This window comes from Dysidea avara, chromosome 7 (genome assembly GCF_963678975.1).
Source record: "Dysidea avara chromosome 7, odDysAvar1.4, whole genome shotgun sequence".
Taxonomy (NCBI): Eukaryota; Metazoa; Porifera; class Demospongiae; order Dictyoceratida; family Dysideidae; genus Dysidea; species Dysidea avara.
Window position 1 is genome coordinate 13,995,300 of NC_089278.1, and position 20,531 is coordinate 14,015,830.

General features: G+C 39.3%; 4 protein-coding genes and 1 long non-coding RNA gene across 7 annotated transcripts; 4 read left to right on the forward strand and 1 right to left on the reverse strand.

Annotated features, from left to right (window-relative positions):
- Window positions 1-80: 80 nt before the first annotated feature.
- On the reverse strand, window positions 81-13,510 carry LOC136262148 (probable acyl-CoA dehydrogenase 6). Of its 2 annotated transcripts, none has more exons than XM_066056305.1 (5): window positions 13,490-13,510; window positions 3,906-4,776; window positions 3,216-3,377; window positions 1,336-1,460; window positions 81-349 (listed from the first exon to the last, which is right to left on the reverse strand). In XM_066056305.1, the coding sequence occupies exons 2-5, from the start codon at window positions 4,768-4,770 to the stop codon at window positions 233-235; spliced, it is 1,269 nt and encodes a 422-aa protein (XP_065912377.1). In that variant the 5' UTR covers window positions 4,771-4,776; window positions 13,490-13,510; the 3' UTR covers window positions 81-232. The 2 variants fall into 2 exon arrangements, with proteins under 2 accessions (XP_065912377.1, XP_065912376.1); XM_066056304.1 differs by lacking the exon at window positions 13,490-13,510 and adding an exon at window positions 5,749-5,872.
- LOC136262151 (uncharacterized) lies at window positions 4,814-13,361 on the forward strand. 2 transcript variants are annotated; one of them, XR_010704136.1, is made up of 3 exons: window positions 4,814-4,900; window positions 12,725-13,030; window positions 13,082-13,361. It is a non-coding gene; the product is annotated as an uncharacterized lncRNA (long non-coding RNA). The 2 variants fall into 2 exon arrangements; XR_010704137.1 differs by having other exon boundaries at window positions 12,725-13,003.
- On the forward strand, window positions 5,496-12,687 carry LOC136262150 (uncharacterized). Its single transcript, XM_066056306.1, has 2 exons — window positions 5,496-6,134; window positions 6,741-12,687. Exon 2 carries the CDS (start codon window positions 7,148-7,150, stop codon window positions 8,270-8,272), a length of 1,125 nt encoding a protein of 374 aa, XP_065912378.1. The 5' UTR covers window positions 5,496-6,134; window positions 6,741-7,147; the 3' UTR covers window positions 8,273-12,687.
- Window positions 13,511-15,092: 1,582 nt separating the features above from the next.
- Window positions 15,093-17,075, forward strand: LOC136261279 (tyrosinase-like). The gene is made up of 3 exons (XM_066055254.1): window positions 15,093-15,247; window positions 15,293-16,796; window positions 16,855-17,075. Exons 1-3 carry the CDS (start codon window positions 15,192-15,194, stop codon window positions 16,903-16,905), a joined length of 1,611 nt encoding a protein of 536 aa, XP_065911326.1. The 5' UTR covers window positions 15,093-15,191; the 3' UTR covers window positions 16,906-17,075.
- Window positions 17,076-18,121: 1,046 nt separating this feature from the next.
- LOC136260120 (uncharacterized) lies at window positions 18,122-20,501 on the forward strand. Its single transcript, XM_066053749.1, has 5 exons — window positions 18,122-18,357; window positions 19,338-19,469; window positions 19,569-19,658; window positions 19,807-20,051; window positions 20,329-20,501. The coding sequence occupies exons 1-5, from the start codon at window positions 18,177-18,179 to the stop codon at window positions 20,341-20,343; spliced, it is 663 nt and encodes a 220-aa protein (XP_065909821.1). The 5' UTR covers window positions 18,122-18,176; the 3' UTR covers window positions 20,344-20,501.
- Window positions 20,502-20,531: the final 30 nt, after the last annotated feature.

Sequence of the window (20,531 nt, forward strand, 5' to 3'; positions counted from 1 at the left end):
TCTATATATTCATAATAACTTAAATGTATTTGTGTGTTACTATGGTGACTACGGACAATATGTTTTGCAATTCGCAATACTTATGTGAATTAAGGAAATAAATGTTTTAAATGGCATGGGGCACGTGTTGCCCATTTATGGATACTGAAAACATCATTATATTGGGATACTTGTATACAACACAAAATAAAGGATTTGGCATATTACACAATATATTATTTCATCAAACATATTAAGGTTTGGGCAGGGTGCCAGATAGTTTACAGATAATTCCCAACATTACTTCATCAGCTCCTGCACCAATGGAGAGCAGCCGAGTGTCTCGGTAGAATCGTGACACTTCAACCTCCTATCAACAATACATGAAAAATGTAAGTGAACTTGTAGGGACCCTGCTACATATGTATGTAAATAAGTACATTCAGCAAATTTTGGGGTAGAATCTTTACAAGTCTGTTACCAACCCTCTCCATATAATGCAGGTCATTTCATTTCTAAACCACATGAGAAACACACACACAAAGCCTATGGCAGCCATATTAAGAAACAAACACACACAGTGGGTTGACCTTTTATTGTCATCTAATTTCTAAAAGTAGCCCACCACCCTTCCCAAATAAAGGTACAAGTGATGCTAATAGTCACATTCTGTATTTACAGTGATACTCTGCCATACCTAAGTTATGGGTTAAGTCATGGAACACATACCCTAAGAGGCATGCTTTGTAGAATTACTATAGAAGCATGTTATAGTATATGGCCCTCAACTAGGTATGAAGAGTGTATTTTTGACTGATCACCTTCTCCAAACCAAATTCCATCACTCAACTATGCTATCCTATATTATTCAAGGTATTGAAAAGACTGCCATCAGTGTGTCTATACATGTCCCACATAAGTTGTGGTGCCTGTACAAATGTAACGTTTATGATAAGATGTAGAACAAACGTAGGGTATTATTGAGCTGTAAAATTTAAAATGTGGTACCAGGAGCAGCACTTATAAGCTCCTGATGGTACTCACTCTAGTTTTGCAATGTCCTCAAGATACTCTAATAGAGTAGTAACCTGTGGATATTCCCTAAACCAAATAACTATATTTATTGAGCATTCCAAACAGTTTAACAGTCACATCACTCAACCACTCAGACCATCCTTTAAAACAGACCACTGCATTACAAGATTACCTGTCTAAACTAGCCAATTTGAAATCCACCAAATATGCCACTTGGGTAAAACCTTAACTTGCCAAATACAGCCACCTGTTTTATAAGGTCATTTTTTTGCACAATGGTATATAGCAGGTATACAACCAATAGTTAGATAGTCAACTTACAGAAGTGTAGCCCATTCCACCCCAGAACTGCAGGCAACCATCAGCAACTTCACGTACCAGTCGACCAGCCTTAAGCTTTGCCATCGATGCTAGCTTAGTGACATCATGTCCCTCCATGTACAGGGCTAGTGACAGTAACATTATGTGACACTATAGACCATATTATGTATACAATGACCGGCAACCATTTTGACAGAAACAAATTTTAAAATAACATCAGCACACTATCTGGCAAACACACTAACTTTGCCCAGTCTGCTTTGCTGAAGTTGTAGGCTTGTAAACCCCACAGATTGGCAAAGTTACATAGATGTGAAATGTGTATGACACCCACAACTTGCAAATACTATACTCATCTTTTCTGAATCCATTTAGTCTATAAAAGTTCAAACCATTGTGATGCATGGAAACTGTAGAAGTCAATCTTTACAGCTGTTTATGAGGCATACTGTGATAAACAAAGAGTGTGAGTGGTGGGCCCAGAGTGGCTGAAATTATGCTAAATCCAGAAGAGGTTGGAAGTGTGCACATGCATAAGGTTCATGCCACTACACAGTCTTTGTGAAGTACACTGCATAGAATGGGACTTAACTTGTTGTATTTCATCAATCAGGAGGCATTTCAGCTCCCAAGAGAGATCCAGCATGGTTCTCTCCAAAGGAAAATGAAAACCTCACAATACAGTGTCTGTAAATAGACAATCAACACCAACCAGTTAACCTGTGTACTATTGGCCACTAATTTGTACCATGATGCAACTAATGTGAAGTCATTCTCTAATGGGACTCTCTGTGAAGTTGGTCAAAGTTATAAAATCCCCAAACGCAACCATTTCATGTAGCCAGCTGTTTACTAAGGTCACTATGTAAGAAGGTCACCTAGACAACTTGAAATAGTTTATGATATCACAAAGATAGACTCAAATGATGCTAATCTATTAGCATGCATGTCTACATGAATTAGTGCAGTCTTGTGTGTGTGTTGTGTGTGTGAGGCAGCATGCCAAGTAGCTAGCCATAGAGCATTGGCCTGGTAGTCAAAGGGTAATGCCCTACTATGCCATTTGGTGCTGTTGTTTCAAGAAACTTTATTCACATTGCTCCAGTCTACCCAGCTGTCTATTGGTCACCTGGTGTCATCTCCACCCAGCTGTAACATCAATGGGTACCTGGTGCTTACTGGGAAAGCAAATGTCCAACTGTCCTCGTCTCGTTTAGCGGTGTTGGTGTTGTTGTAGAACTTTGGGTTCTGCAGCCTCTCTCTGTGAGACATGGACTGTCCTCCTGTGGGTTACTAGCCCTGTCCAAGGAGGATTTGCCTACACAAGGCTCAAGTGCCTGAATGGTGCATAGGCATCCCAGTGGTGGTTCGCTGGGAAGCAATAAATGTGTTTCACATGGCTGCCATAGGCTCTGTGTGTGTGTGTGCGTGCGTGTGCGTGTAAAATTGGTACTCGAGTACTTGTTAAGATCAGGTGACCCACTCCACATGATGTATTTGTCATCAGGGATTGACACAATGAAGGCTGTAGAGTGATTGGCATTTTTTTTTTGTCAGGGGCACTAACATCAGTATTTCAATACAGTGTGTATCATTGGTGTTACTTGAACAGCTGTAAACTATTTATAAGGTCGGTACAAAACATGTCAAATGAGTATGACTGCATGCAACTAGTATTCATGAGTACTCAATCATTAACTCTAGAGGATACTCGAATACTAAAAACCATGATCGTTTCAGCCCAATTGATTACACAGCACCACTACACACTACACTTACCACACACACACACCCACGCACGCACACACACTAGTATTTGTTTCAGCCCTAGTAATCCAAGGATTATGAAAATCACACTATAATCATCACACTACACTCACCTGTTGCACGATAGACAAGTGATCTGAGTGCCTCCACCTCAGACTCCAGTTCAGCCAATCGAAAGTGAACACACTGGTTATCAAGAATACTCTTACCAAAAGCTTTCCTCTCATGAGTGTACTCAATTGTCTGCTTAATGATGTTGTCCATAGATAGTAACACTGAAAAACAGAAACCACTCCTTATAAAATCAGTGAGGGTATTCATGGAACTCCCGTCAAATTAAGCATTGAATTTGAAGCTGTACAATAATAATGAGGCTAACTAATTATCATTCTGTCCATATATAGGCATACCTCACCTAACAATAATTTAGCTATAGGAAGCAATCAGTCTACATATACATCCTGTTCATGTTAGAACCATTTATAGTATTGCACTGTAATGTATCCCATACTGTGTCCCATTTTTAACAACACACACCAGAGGTCACCTCTCTTATCTCTATCCAAAATCCCCAAACTTCTAATGTAATGCTAGCAAACCACAAGAGCTTCTGACCCAGCAAATGACTTAGCACAAGAGTGCAACACACAAAAATCAAAATGGAACAGTTAACCATTTTGAATTTTACGGAAAAAGTTTTATGATATAAATGAACTTTGGTTGGCCAAATAGTGATATTGTATCTAATGGTTGAACATTGTTTTAGCATTAACAGACTGATTCCATTGTATGTACAGACCTACCTGAAGCAGCACCCCATAGTCTCTCCCGTTGAAACTGTATCATTTGATATGTGAAGCCCTTGCCTTCTTCCCCAATAAGATTCTTCTTGGGCACAACAACATTATCAAAGAAAACTTGTGCCGTGTCCGAGGATGCCATTCCTAACTTACTAATCTTCGTCTTGGTAATCCCACTGGTGTCCATTGGGAGGCAAATGAGGGACTTGTTACGATGTGGGTTACCTCCCTCGCTCGTGTTGGCTAGCAGGCACATCCAGTCTGCTTGAAGTCCAGATGTTGTCCACATCTTGCTGCCATTAATGATATAATCATCACTCCCTCTCTTTGGTACTGCAGTGGTCTTGATACTCGCCACATCTGACCCAGCACCAGCCTCACTTACACCCAAACAGGCTACCATGTCTCCAGCAATTGTGGGTGCAAGGAACATCTTCCGTAATTCATCTGAGCCAAATGTTGCCAGGGCAGGTGTGGCCATGTCAGTTTGTACTCCGATTGCCATGGGAACGCCACCACAAGTTATACTTCCAAGCTCCTCAGCGATGGCAATATTGAAGCTGTATTCTAATCCAAGTCCACCATAGTCTGTAGGCCATGTAGCCCCCAGAAACCCTCCAGCCCCCAATTTCTTGAACAAGTCATGAGCTGGAAATATTTCTTGTTTCTCCCATTCATCAACGTAAGGATTGATATCCTTGTCAATCAGCTTTTTCAGTGACTGACGCATTTCAAAGTGTTCATTGGTAAACAGGTGTTCATCTTTAAGAGGAATTGTTGTGATGCTTGCTACACAGTGCCAAGGGAGAAGGCCTTTTCTCCATGACCTTGCAACTGCAACACCTCTTCTAATTAAAATGGATGCCATATAAGTCTGAAAGGAAAACAGCCATATTAGGACAATTCAATATTATTAATCCTATAAATAACTCAACAACTTCCTTACGTCACATTAGTTTTACTTCTGTCATACAAGTTTGTGAGAATTGTCAATCAAGGTGAGTAACTATTGTGTCTTGATAGTATATTGCAAGTCAGTTTATTCAAAATAACTAACCAATTACTTTACTAGCCATTAGTCAGTAGTACAGTGTTGCAGCAGTTTATCAACTGCATCATGACACCAGTCTAGTCTCACAGCTCACATTAACAGTGTGGGCACTTATAGTTTCCAATTGACAAGTCTCTCCACTAATATGACTATGCTAGAGACTATCATCATGTAGTCATAAATATATCTTTGTACACAAAGACAGACACTTTTTCAAGAGTATATGTTGAATACCAGGTTCCTGAGAAATGCACACTGCTGGAAATATGTTTCTATGATTATGTGGAAAGACAGCTTATAAAGTACAGCTGATAGCATCTGGCCTGCAGGGCTAGACCCTCAAAAAAAAAAAAAATAAACAAGTTGGCTACAACAAACTTAAGTTGAATACGTATGTTTCTGCAGCTAGGTAAACAGGAAAAAACCAGCATCAACCAGAGGAGGCTGTAGTGTCGTGCCCAGACCGCTTTTTTCTTTTTGTGCGGTTTCTCCGCCCCCATACAAAAAGAAAAAAGTGGTCTGGGCACGAGACTAAGGAGGCTGTTCCAGCATTATTAGCAAAGCTGAGAGTTGGATCAGTGCAAAGATTCAAATTCATTCACCTAGCCTATCAAAAACCACGTATCAGACTATAGATCAGGCGTATCTAGAACGCAGACTTCAACTAGTTTTTGCACTCAATATAGACATCCTAATTTGTGTTTTTTGCCGTCAACAGATCGTGGCAGTTAGTCCGAGAGTTCATCACCTTAGCCGTACCACATGTTCCACAAACACAAAGTGACGATTACTCACCCTGGTGATGCCTTCTCGAATCTCGAGTCTCAAGCTTCTGAATTTTCGAGTGAAAACAATAGAATCATACTACAGCGGTTCGTGCATCACGTGATATTCTTGACCTTTTTTGTTTGGTGCGATGGGTTTAATCAGCGCGGTGGTATCACTTGCGTGGGATTCTGACACCTTCCAAAAATGCAATTACACTGCTTTTAATAGCCTTTGTTCTATTGTATGAAAGGTCACCGTTAGCCGCTATCTGTTATTCCATAAAAAGCTTTGACTAGACTGCTTTGTAATGCTGTTAATCTTTCACTGCTGTTACCAGGAGTTTGCAGTGCCCCGCTAGTGGACCCACACCAGCCAAAGCCTACAGAAATACTTGGAAGGAGCTGATATTGAAAGTAAGTGGTTAAGCGAATAAAGGCAAGTGCTTTGAAACTTTACAATTTAACAACAGACTGACATGCTGGAGTACAGCAATGGTTGAACTCTGCACAACAAATTGTGCTTGTTGTTTGTGTGCAATGACATTATATAATCTATGGCAATGAGAACTGTATCCAATATCCATCTAGCTGCTAGCAATTCTAAAATGAGCATTCCAACTGAAGTGGCTTCAGTTTTAGCAGTACTGCAATGTTTCCATACAGAAGCCGCTGTATATATTGTTTACATACAGAGAAGCCGTTGTTGAAACAAAGGTGTTACATGTTGTATCTTGCAAGTGCCAGTATGTGCACGTCCGGTATATATACGGCTTCATGGAAGTTTAAGTGTATGCATAGTCAATGAATATTGTATACAGTTCTTTCTATATGTAGCCCTGGGGTTTTATATAGAGTTGTTTCAGCACGTGATCTAGGTTACGCAATCTGTGTAAAAACCCACGCATCCGCCATTTTGGTGCACATACGTAATGCTAGTATAATACATGTGGCGATGGTTGGTTGTATTTGTCTTGAATGCAAAAAGCGGTCAGAAGTTGGCACAGACGTGTCCTTTTACAGAATCCCTGCTGTGTGTAGAGACAGAGGTGAAAAGGAGTTTGAGTTATCCTTACAGAGAAGAGACGGTTTCTTGGCAGCAATTTCCCGGGAAAACATCGAGCCTGTCATCGCGTAGGATTTGTTCGAGAAGCTTTATTTCAGGCAAGCCAGCTGATTTATATGATTGTACGAATCCTGATTGGTTACCAACCCTCAATCTCGGTCATTCTAAGCGTGTGACCCAACAGCCTTGTTCTACAGCCAGCTCAAGCTCACTGGCAACTGCCAGATACGATAGGACACAAAGGAGAAGTAAGGAGCAACAGGAGCAACAACAATTTAGGGAAAGATTTTCAGACATCATTTTGCAAGAGCTAACTGAATCAATTGTGGATGAGGAAGTCTTGGATGCAGCAGAAGAATTTCTTATGATAAAGGAAACTTTGTCAAATTTTGTTGATGAAGTAATTTCAGAAGTTGTTGAAGATGATGTTCGCAAAGCTGCTAGGGATGAAATGGAAGTAGAAATTTTGCAACGGTCTGAAGGGTCTTGTAAATGTCAATCTGAGATTGCTGCATTGCGTGCTGAATTATCAAAATGTTATGCTACCATCGATGAGTTGACATTAAAAGTCCAGCAGCTTTCAGTGCCACCATTTAGTGAGGAAACGCTAGACAGTGATGAGGTGTTGTTTTATACTGGGCTTCCGAATTTCAAGGTGCTAAAGGCTATATATGATCATGTTGTGAACACTTTCCCAGTGGATGGATACTGTAGTCTTTCCTTATTCCAACAGTTCATGTGTACCATTTTGAAGCTCAGATTTAATGACCCAATTCAACATTTAGCCTACCAATTCAATGTATCCAAAGCTACTGTTTCAAGGATATTGTCAAAATGGCTAACACAAATGGATATCAGGCTTCAAGACCTTATAATTTGGCCAGATCGTGACAGTCTGAGAAAAACGATGCCGCAATGTTTCCAGGAATCATTCGGGAAGAAAGTAGCAATCATAATTGATTGCTTTGAAGTCTTCATTGAACGCCCATCCAACTTGCGAGCTAGAGCTTCTACGTGGTCTAATTATAAACATAGGAACACTGTGAAGATCCTGATTGGAATTATTCCACAAGGGACTGTGGCTTATATTTCAGAAGCGTGGGGTGGTCGTGTAAGTGACAAAAACCTCACTGAACATTGTGGGATTTTGAAGAAGCTGTTGCCTGGTGATGTAGTACTTGCTGATCATGGCTTTGACATTGCTGATTCTGTTGCTTCAATGAGAGCTGAGTTGCACATACCAGCTTTCACCAGAGGTAAATCTCAGCTGTCTGCCATGGAGGTGGAAGAAACCAGAAGAATAGCCAACGTGAGAATTCATGTTGAACGCGTGATAGGACTGGTACGTCAGAAATATCCCATTCTTCGTAGTACTATACCTATTCACTATTTAGCAACCAAAGCCAGTGAAGATAATCCATTTGACCGCATTGTGCATGTGTGCTGCGCTCTGTCTAACACCTGTGACTCCGTTGTACCATTTGAATAGAATCTACTTCACATTTATAAGTTTAATTAATTATTTTGTTGTATTGTGATTGATTAAAGTTGACAATGAAATATTACAATTATCAAAACAATCAAAACTAATGAAAACGCGTACAATGAAGAAATAACTAGACTAAGGAAAATTAAAATCAATACATAAATGCGTGCACATGAGATCAAAGCTTTTTCTTTCTATTGACAAATTGTGGCAGTTTTCTGCAGTCTGGACAATACCACTTGGACTTTCCTTTGGGAAGGGTCTTGAGGTTCAAACATTTTGTATGAAACCACTCAAAAGGACAGTCCGAGTTGTCACATGCTATCATAGTTCCTGATTCAGGACCACGGCAAGAGCAATATAATGGCTCTGGCGCGTCACTGGTATCCATGCAATCGACCATTGAACCACTATCGCTGAAGTTCCCTTCTTTGCTTGAATTCTTTATAGCAGGTCTGGCATACCAGTTTCCCATTAATTCCGGCAAAAGACTTGTTGTAAAAAAATGTTGAGCGGCATCAATACATTTTGTCCAAAAAGTCAAGTTTCTTTCAATGCGTTCAATGTGTATACCATCCCTACTATACATGCTTTGAAAGTCCTTCTCGAAAGTACAAACACAAAAATCAGCGTAATCTACATTGCAGACAAATAATTGTGTTTGTACCTGATAGAAGTATGCATGGTTTTCATCTAAGCGTAGATTACCATCAGATTTCTTTAGGCAAAATTTCTTATCTTCTGAAACTGCAGTTTGTAATGATGCTTCCCGATGGCAGAAAGGACATTTTATTTCGAGGACCCCCTTGCCATGACAGGTACAGTTTATGATCCCATCAGGGGATGCACCTACAATTGGCCACTGTGTATTGATAAAAAGACCACACTCTGTTACAGAAAAATCAGAATGTTGACTTTTTGTTGATCTTATGTACATTTCTCGAGCCTCGTTCTCATGCTTGCAACCCCCAACTTGTAGCCTTGCTTGTAAAGCTAAAAGCTTCAGGGTAGCATATCCCTTTGATAAGAGATTGCGAGGGGTTAGCTGGGTTTGTGTGACAAACTGCCTTCATTCTTGATGCAGTGATTCTACCTGCTCTGTATTTATACCACAGCTTAGATTTACTCTGGTCCCTTGTAGCAGCCTCCACATTTTCTGCCATTTTATCTGTAACGCTTAGCGAAACAGATTGACATTCCTTTAACAGTTCGTCATATTTCATTTCCACATACTGTGAATTTTTCAGTGACGTTAAAGGCAGTGGAAAATCTTTATTTGCAGAAGTTGGTACAAACTGTTCAAAATAGGCTGATACTACTGATAATACACCAGGCTTTGTGCCAGTGACACTCAAATTTTCAAACAGCAGTGCTAAGTGTGCTTCAGTTGACCTACTGCCGTCTTCCCACAAACATTTAGATCACTCACATCTCTCTCTTCTTCTGAATCTACTAATGATTTTATTTGTCCATCCAGTGTTCTTTTCATTCCTTGGGCAGATGTAAAGTTGATGTCTTTAATTGGCAAGTATTCTACCTCCTTTAAATAAGAAGGAATAATCCACTGGCATGATTCCTGAGTACAGGTTGCACTGGTCCCTTGAATTCTGGCTGAAGCTTCCAGAAGTGAAGTAACATGGGTACACGTTTCACCCTGACCTGCTTTGCAGGTACAATGAGCACAGCAAACTTCACCAGTTATCTCTAGAATAATCCAGCAAGACAACGGTTGCTCACTTAATTTCTGGGAATGACGAACCTATGACAAAGTTGCATAAGATAAGTAGCCTATACAATGGTTGATTTTAAGCAGCTAACTTACTTTACCACAAGTAAACAGTTTCTCGTTGATTTTCCTTGTGTTTACTTCTTTGATACAACCACAGACAAACTGGTTGTAAGCCTCTAAGCCTTTCCTGGCTTTAAACTGTGCCATAGTAATAAAACTTGTTTGTAGAACAAGGTATGACACAAGATCACGGTCTTCCACTGGGGGAACTCCATCGAAAGGCTCCCCACCTTGGCTAGGCTTAGCAAAAGGATCGATCCCATTAATCAATGCGATTTTCTCTATATATCGATCCTTTGCTTTCTTATCCAAGCCCTCAGCATACGTAGATAGCTTACATTCCATGTCTCAAACAATTCTTTCAACCGGATTATTCCATTGATTCGAACGCATGAGCATTACGTATGTGCACCAAAATGGTGGATGCGTGGGTTTTTACACAGATTGCATAACCCAGATCACGTGCTGAAACAACTCTATATATGCCAGGGTAGATATCGCATAAGTGACTGATCATCAACCAAGTTTCATCCCATCTAGCTGAAGGAAGATCCTAGCTTTCACCATCTGTTCTGGCTATCTTTTAGCTATTCCGTAGTGGTCCCATTTTCATAGACTAATTATCACTCTGCACACTAGACTAACAGCCTGTTTACACTAGCCATCTAGTTTGAACTATCTCATATCAGAGTGATTTCCAAATTAGTATAAATGTGTACCATGTTGAACCGAATTGCATCGAACCACTCTGAAATGGACCTGCTAGGGATGTGGGTCTGGTTCGATCTAGTTTGCTTCACTTACTAGTATAAACGGCTGCGACCCTACAGTTCAATTTGGCTTTATAATAAATGGAATAAAGATACGGAGAACTACAGCTACTGTAATGATGAAATGAAGCGACAGCAAAGTATTTAGGCAACGATACAGAAGGACAGCCTCAAGAACAACATAAGGGCTCAAAAAACAAACAAGTATGTGTGCAAGTGAACAGTCTAACTCCATGGAATTGAGACGTTGTCGTCAACAATCAAGACTTTATCATGCCTACTAACCCGATGATAATAGAGAGCAGAAATCCTTTAACTTCATCAACACTCTCACTTAGATTAAAATTATGATTGTGGTTTTAGGTTTTTGGTGATTAGAGTGGGCCCAGCCTTCGTAGCATAAACACCACTCAACAATTGATCTGGATCACACTGAAGCGATCTCATCCAAAGCGATCTCATCCAAAGCGATCTTGAAGCTGTAAGTCAACCAACAGTGCTTGTTATCGACCGCACATTCACTTTCCACATGCAAATTATGAACCAGTTGTTACAAGAGTTCATAATATTTGTATTTGTACGGTATGGTTGCTAATATCACTGTATTTGATAACTCTGCCATTGATGATGGAATTCAGTATGTAATAATGTACAAACCCACCAAATTTTAGATAAATCATGTGATTGGAATGCAAGATACAACTGCAACCAGTTTATTAACACAAAATATAAAACTATAACTGTAAATCTATGGTCAGTTCTTTGCTTGTAGAACAAATTGGCTGTCGTTGCCAGTTTATTGCAATAGTAAACAAGTTACAAGAGTACCAGTTTATTACAAGAGTGAACAAGTTTATTACAAGAGTGAATATGTTTCCATAGTGTACAGCACTGGCTGTTGGTCTTATTACCTTCTTCATTCAAATGTGATGACTTGCATGTATTATCAGTGGAGGATTTCATTGTTTTTTGTTGTTGTTTTTTTTACCGGAAATTGCTGGTTGCTCACACTACAACAATCTAAGCACTGAAGTAAGTGTAAAATAATGTACAAAAATTTTTACCCACAAAAGATTTATGCACAAAAGTGAATTACAGTACCGCATAGCACTAGCCATTTCTTTACACTACTGGTCACTATGCCTACATATATTACACAACCTAGCACAAATTCAGAGGTCTAACTCACTAGTATACTAGAGAAAACTGCCACAGGAAAACTGTCCTCACTATTTGGGATACCATACTAAAACCACAAATTACCCTTGCAGCCAAAATTTTGTGCAAAGGATACAAATCCCCTTAAACAAAGCTTCTATACTACTCTACTTACTTTTGTGAATGTCTTCTTTGCTATTACACATTAAACAACGACGAATTTCTTCTTACAACAAAGCCACGCGCTTTTGCTTTAACAGCAGCGTAACCATATTATTGTAAATGTAATCCGTGATCTAATAAAGCAAATTCTTGTAATATTATAGCTTCACTTCATAAGGCTTTCCATTTGTTAATTTAAATGTGACAAGTGGAAATTGTATGGCTTCATACAATAGTTTTTTTTGTTCAGCTGGCCGCATGTTGATTTTTACATGTTTGTGTGACAGCAGATATGTGCCTACAATTAGAATAGTTAATGTATGTCTAAGTTGGCTTGTGCCTATTACTTTGTATGAGCAATTATATCAAACAACTAGAATATCTTGTTTGGTAGCTATTATGATGAAGTCATTGTAACTGGGTTAACACGTTTCTGGATTTTTTTAATAAGATAGGGAAAAAATTTACTCAATTAACATAACATGATACTAGTTTTCAGCTAAGGAACAATACATAGATATTTATGTGTCTATTGAATACATCTGGTGCAATTATTGTGCATTTATCTTCTTGTAGGTTGCCACAATAGATGTTTGGGGAGTCATTACTTCAGTCAGAGATTTATTGGTTATGCTAGGCCAATAAAGAAGTTACAACAAAATGCAACATTGTGGGGACACAGTGGAGTTGTATGCGTTGGTCTCTTGTTTACACATTTGCTCTTCAGTGTAATGATTTGTCATTGTTTTGCTGCACCAAAATATTGGCCTGCGTGGTATTTCAAGTAACGGGGAAATGCCATTGGAATTGGAAGGATATATACTACCAGGATGTTCTGCAACCAACCAACTATATGTAAGGAACAGTTGACTGTTTAACATAGTAAGATCATCACCATAATGGTATTAAACAGTGTATCATTAACATGTATAGTGTCCATCGGAGCCACGTATTAATCTGCGAGGAGGAACACATTGGACCAGGCAAACACCTTGAGGACAATACATAGTACACAATCATTGAAGGCACACATCACTCTCATAATATTGCATTTCTGTTGCAAACAACTGATGAATAATGCATAGGATTTTGTGATTATAACTTGCCACAAATAAATCAAATAGTGACTTCATAGTGATAACATTTATGTACTATATTATTGTAATCTATTCATAGCTTGTATTTGAGATAGCCATTCATTCAATAATTAGTTTCATGATCAATGTTACAAAGTTTGTTTCAGCAGGTTGGTATGCTACCATTAATTCTGTTGGAAAGGCATACATGCGTCACAATAGCATGAAACACAACAATGACTACTGAATGATGATTGAAACTCACAAATAAGTTTAGCTCTTTGAAATCTGTCCGCTTATGTAGAGAACTGTCCTACTATGTTCATAAAACTACATCTATATATGTAATTATGAGTCTTGTGTGGGTGATTAATTCATTTTCCCCGCAGTCTAACCACATTCATTTTCCCCCGCAGTCTAAACACATTAACTCCATAAGTATGCATTAGTGACCAAAAGTGCATCCATTATTAGCTAAAGTGTATTGAGGATGTTGGTCATAATATGTAATCATACCCTTGTTGTCTTCATGCCAGATGTTGTCTGTTAATAATATTTAAACACTTAGATTGCATTTGTGGCATCTGATAATTATATATTACAGTACTTTCATTTGCAGCACTCATGCTCAATATGGAGTGCCATTAGCATTTCAACTCTAGATCATGATTGGAGAAATATGTCAACTAACCCATAAGAACAAATAGTACCATATAGCTAGCTATGTTGTGCATGCAAGTGTTCTTTGTATGCATGGTGTACAAAGGTGTTTATATTTTAACATAATCATGTGATTTATAATCAGATAGTACCACATGTATGATCCCAGAATGATTTAATAAAAGTGGGACCATGCAGTCAGCCCACATTATGTGTGTGCATGGGCAGCAGAATTTATATACACATACTGGTCACATCTTTGTCTTAAGCACTGAATGAGTGATTATGCTTTATAAACTACTGTACATGTAGTGTGTACTTTCAGTACACCATTTAATGCTACAGGAAAAGAAGTGGTACTGTTCACAGACAGTTAAAGGTGCATCCCTGCGTGGGTCATAACATCACCACATATGGTTCTGGATTTTTCAGCAAACACCTGGTTTAGTGAAGTGACATTTAATATTGGTAATTGACATGACTGTTTTGTACCTCAAACTACACACACATCACTTGGAATAATTCATGGTTGCTATGTGATTTTAATCCAACAATTACAACATCACTGTGTAAGCTTTCCTTAAAGACAGCATGCTTGGTAGTGGAACAAGTAGGATAGTGCAGAAAAAGTTAAGCAACATTGCTGAAGATTTTGATTTAGGAACAACATTTCAATACAAACAATGAACATAGTTTCATTCATGAGGTTCCATAGTAAGCGGACGAGCTGTGGTGTATATGTAGGAGTGTATTGATCTAACAAGTGCAGGAATGATAATCAATTCTTACACCTGTGAGCAATCATAGCCATGTGGGGATCACTCCTGCACACCATTGGACATACACAACTCGTGTCATAGGTTTATAATGGAACAACAAAATATCTCGGTATAGTTCTTATAAGAAAACATAACCAACTTGAAGGGTTTATAATCCCTTACTTTATGTTATGAACTCTTAATGTAAAGAAATTATTCCTAGCAGACAGCAGTTAATGTGCAATAGTCACTAGAAGAATACTGTAGAAGTACAGAGTGAACATGAATTATATGTATAGACACACTGACAGTACATGAAATTTGGATGCTTTGATTATCAACTACATAGTTATGTAACTCAATTAATTTGGAATAAGTATTTGCAGACCACACTTAGTTAATGATTTCACAAATAAAAAGCCATTAGTAATTACTCGTTATGAGGTCACATTGAGTAAGATGCGGTCAGTTGACTAGTGTTGAACATGGTATAAAATAGACGATAAAGTCACCTAGTGCACAGTTCCAGCAGTCTCATCTGAGTCAGCTATGCACTATACAATGATGCTTTGGATAGTAGTACTTACAGCTACCATCACTATAAGGTATGAATTTGCAAATGTGTAGCTGTAGTTACAGTTTTACTTTAGCTTTGGCCAGCTACCAAGAACATGTACACTTGACAAAGAAGTATTTGATTATGAATGTTGCCCTACCACTTCAAGTGGTGTATGTGGTGGTTTAACTAGAGGATCCTGTGTTGACATCTCAATTGTGGACCAGTGTGCAGATGGTAATAATGATGACAGCAATTACTGCATGATGCAGCGCTTCATGCAGAATAGGCCTGGCACCGACAACACTGACTTTAGGTATAACTGGCCAACACAGATATTTCAAAGAGTTTGCCAGTGTAATGGTAATTTTGGTGGCTATGACTGTATGAGTTGTACACGTGGCTATACTGGAGATAATTGTTCTGAGGTAGCAGAGCCAGTGGTAAGGAGAAATATCCTTTCTTTGAGTGATGAAGAACAGCAGGAATTGGTCAATATTGCCCAGATGATCAAATCAACAACTGCATCAGGATATGTCGTGCCAATCAAGGAACCTGTCACTACTGACCCCAGTGAATCATTTGCTGAAATATCTCTGTTTGATATTTTTGTGTCATTTCATTTTAATGCAATTAGGGACCAAGAGATCAATAACTGTGATGACACCTCAATCATATCTAACTACTGCAATGAAACTAATCCATGCCCAGTTCCTGACTTTGGTCACGAGGGCCCTACTTTCCTCACCTGGCATAGGGCCTACATGTTATATGTAGAGACTGAATTGCAGAGGGTAACCAACAACCCCAGATTTGGTCTGCCTTACTGGGACTGGACTGATGAGGACGCAAGAGATGATATTTGGGACCTCATGGGGAAGAGTGATTGTGGCATATTTGCTGATCCTCCAGATAACACCACGAGTGAAGCTCCCATTGATGGGCCATTTGCTGACTGGGATGCTATTTGTACAAACCCATTAGAGATCATCTGCAATGCTGCTAATCAAATGTGTAACCCCAAACAAGATCTTACTAAGATCCAAAGATGTATTGGTGGCACTGTAGGCGTACAGTGCCGGGTGGAGAGCACGTTACCTAGCACCATAGAAGTAACTGAATCTCTTACAGAAGCACATTATGACAATGATCCTTATGGAACAGATGAAAACAACTCAGGATTCCGAAATGTCCTAGAAGGCTACAACTATATAGTGGAGAGAGACCGAGATGTTTGCCCTGACTTTGTGGGAGGATTTAGAATCACTGAACTTCATAACAGAGTACACATATACATTGGAGGTACAATGCTTGATGTACCTACAGCTAGTAATGATCCCATTTTCTTTCTACATCACTGCATGATCGATCGTATCTATGAGTTATGGCTTGATCAGTTTACTGACAATGAATTACCCAGCTATGAGCCTAGCACATTTAACTATGGAGTTGGTCCAGGTCACAACATTGACGAATACCTGGTACCAATATTTCCTCTCTACACTAATAGAGACATGCACAAGAGGGCAACAGCACTTGGCTATACTTACAATGTACCAGTAACACCATCAAATGGAGCAAATAACCTAAATGTACTGGTAAGTCATTCATCTATGTGTACTATACAATACATTACTTGTCTCATTTTGCTTATAGAATGGACTGATTGTCAGTTTGGGGTTACTGGCAGTGATGTTGTTGATCTAAATCTACTGATTCTACCTCCTATGCCAATAACTGCTAACATTTGCTTTATCATTTAATATGATACATGTGCACTTGACACATACTAGTTAGTTGTTTAGCATATAATCGTGTGATTACACATTCATACATATCAGTTGAACCACTGGTATTGATACACATTTTACCAATCACATTACCAATCAAGGGTTCTGTAACATGGACAAGTATAGATTAGACCGCTTTTTCTTCGCACGGCGCTTATCGATTGGAAATTATAAGCGCCTGCTCCGGAGCAGGTGCTTATAATTTCCAATCGATAAGCGCCGTGCGGAGAAAAAGCGGTCTGGCCACGCGAGACTAGATGGTACCATAGATATTTGACTCGAAAATCTATAGTTCCTTGATGTATGTCAAGGGGGTGACACATAGGCACTCACTGTAGGTAGATCTGCGACCGCGGTCAAAGTCTAAGTCAAAGGTCAAAGCCACCAAAATCGTGCCAATTCAACGGTCAAGGGTAAAAGCTTCCAACTCACAATTTTTTTTTACAAATTAATGACACGAGATAAAACAGTACGGCCATACCTACTGGATCTTATGTTGCGCGGGCAAAACCTTAGAAAATTTGGGTAGGTAGGTCGATTTGATAATGATAATAATAATTAGTACATAATAGAAAATTAAAGTATTATGAACCATACAAAAAGAGCAACAACTACAAAAAACGTCAATGAAACATATAGGGTGTTCTGCAGCACCATAATGTATTGCTGTACAATGAATCAATATAAGAACTATTTCGTTTGGAGTATCTTCACCATTAAAGCTCATCCTTTTGAAGAGTTTAATCCCTAGAGGAGCCTGGTTATCCCAATAGCTGATTTTCACTAGCACATACGAGATTGACCTTCTTGGCACACGTGATCCTATATCACATGATTATCATTATCATTTCAGGTCATGAAAAAAGACAGTCGGTCGGGCCCGTGCAACATAAAATCCAATAGGTATGGCCTACATAATAAATATGGGCCTCAGCACTCACAATCGAAAAGTGCCGAAATATCGTCGCGAAGTCACCGGTAAAAGGTCGAAAAAGGCTCTTAGTCACAGGTCAAAGCGAAATTTCAGTCGGTCAAGACTTTGACAGCGGTCGCAGATCTACCTACAGGCTACAGCGATACACCCCCTTGCATGTTGATGTGCCTAGTCTGGAAGCGTCCGCCCCTGCGCTGAGAACACGTGAGACATGTCAGTCGAAGAATGCATATTCGATTGTGGGTTATATAGTAATGGCTGAGTTTCGGGAAGAACCTTCAGATAACGAGATTGATAGCTCAAAGAAAAGCAAGTCGACAGTGCACCCAGGAATTATCTATCTCAGCAGGATACCTCCGTACATGAAGCCTCTAAAAATACGTCACATTTTCTCAGATTTCGGAGAGATCGGTAGAGTGTTCCTGCAGCCAGAAGGTATGGCAGTGCTAGAAATAGGAATAATTTAGAGACTGTTTGGATTGATCATCGTAAGGCATACCATAGTCTCGCGTGGCCAGACCGCTTTTTTCTCTTTGTCATTGGGTAGGTTGGGTAGGGAGAAAAAAAGGGTCTGGAACAGTTCGAATCCCACACTCGTCTTAGCACTCCCTGGATAATTGGGGGGTGTTAACCAAAGAAATGTGATGCGTTTTCAAATAGTAGCCGCTTGCGTCAATCAATTACAAGCGCGTATCCATAAACCTATCATCATCTAAAGCTGCCATCGAGGCGATAATAGATCGAATCGATTGTTAATTGATTAAGTAAATTAAGTCCTTGTTTATTGTTGTGCTGTGGCATTCTTGTTACAATGGAGTGGGTTGCATACTTATGACGTAGCCTCGTGACGTGTAAAGACGATTGTGGGATTCGAATTGTTCCAGACCCTTTTTTCTCCCTACCCAATGACAAAGAAAAAAGCGGTCTGGCCACGCGAGACTAGGCATACCATTCAGTTCCCCATTCTACGTGACCTCTAGTGCAAATATGTATTAATCACACATACTGGCTTGGCTACATTAGACTGGGACACTTTAGGGAAAACTTTCCACTCATTTTGACAGAAATCACTGCATTCACTGGTGATAGGTAGCACATGTGTAATGTCATTCAGTCGCAACACAATTTTGTCAGTGACATTCCACAACCTTAAACCGCTATTCCATTTCAAGTTTCTTGTTAAATTTTCAACTATCTAAAAACTAGGGTATCGACTGAGTGTCAATAGTTGCCACTGAAGACACAACAATTATCCCAAGGTTTCACACTATCTGCCAGGTGCCAGCCCTACCTTAAGTAAAAAATGCCTACTAAAACTGTCTCTGACTCTCATTACCACCTATGAATGTAGTAGAGCGTTTTAGTTTGCTGACTAGATGTTGTGCAAGTGACAAACTTCGTTTACTGGCACACAGATACACGTAGGCGGCAAAAGAGAAGAAAACAAGGTGGAAACAAGAAAGTGTGTTTCACTGAAGGATGGGTGGAATTTTGTGATAAGAAGATAGCAAAACATGTGGCCAAATGCCTCAATGCTACTCAGATAGGTAAGCATGTTACATTGCTAACCAAATAGGTATAGGCGTGTGTGTGTGTGTGCGTGTGTACGTAGAATGTATGAGTTGTGAGCATGCTTGTTGTTACAGGTGGTAAGAAGAGAGGTTTCTACCATGATGATTTGTGGAACATTAAGTATTTGCCAAAATTTCAGTGGACTCATCTGACAGAGAAACTTGGTAAGGCAATTTTTGGTGGGAGTGAAATGTTGCAAGTGTTGTAGTAGTGTGATAATTTTGGTGGTAACCAGTTGATGTACTGTACACGTTTGATGCATTTGTAGAATATGCATGTATATTAGGTGCAATATTCTAAACTGTTTCACAGCTTATGAGCAAGCAGTGAAGGAACAACAGATGAGGACCGAGATATCTCAGGCAAGAAAGGAAAACCAGTTCTTCCTCAGTTCTGTGGAGCAGAGCAAAGCCTTGAAGAAGATAGAAGATCGCAAGAGGAAACGAGGTGAAGAAATGGACTATACAGGCATCAAGAGAACTTATAAACAGAGCAAGACAATTTCTAATGATGATCCCGGGCCTTCTTCATCCCTCCCTGATGAACTACTAGTAAAGGTTTGTATCATATTAACACTGTATAATAGAGTAACATTGTAACAGGTGACACTGAGAGTGAAATAATATGGTCACTTGTGTATTCAGGTCACTACCAACCAACCAACTTAAAGTTCCAAAATGTATCATTTGGTATACAAATCGACCAGCCTAATGTTGCCAAATAATAAGGCCATTATGTGGTGTCTGTGTACAAACATGCTTGATTTCAATGTTGTTCCAAACAGTTTTATTGTGTTACATAACAGTGATTTTATTGGGTACTGGTATATTACAGGTGTTACCATCCTGAATGATATGATAACACAAAGACAGGACCTGTCTTAATCAAGAGGATGCCAATTCAAATGAGTACAGCATTTTTTTTTGCTAAACCATTATGTATGTACATACTACTGTCTATTTTATTATTAGTGAATATGGTACTGAAGTACTGTATGGAGTACTGTATGGTTAGAAATTTTTGAGCACCAAAGTTTT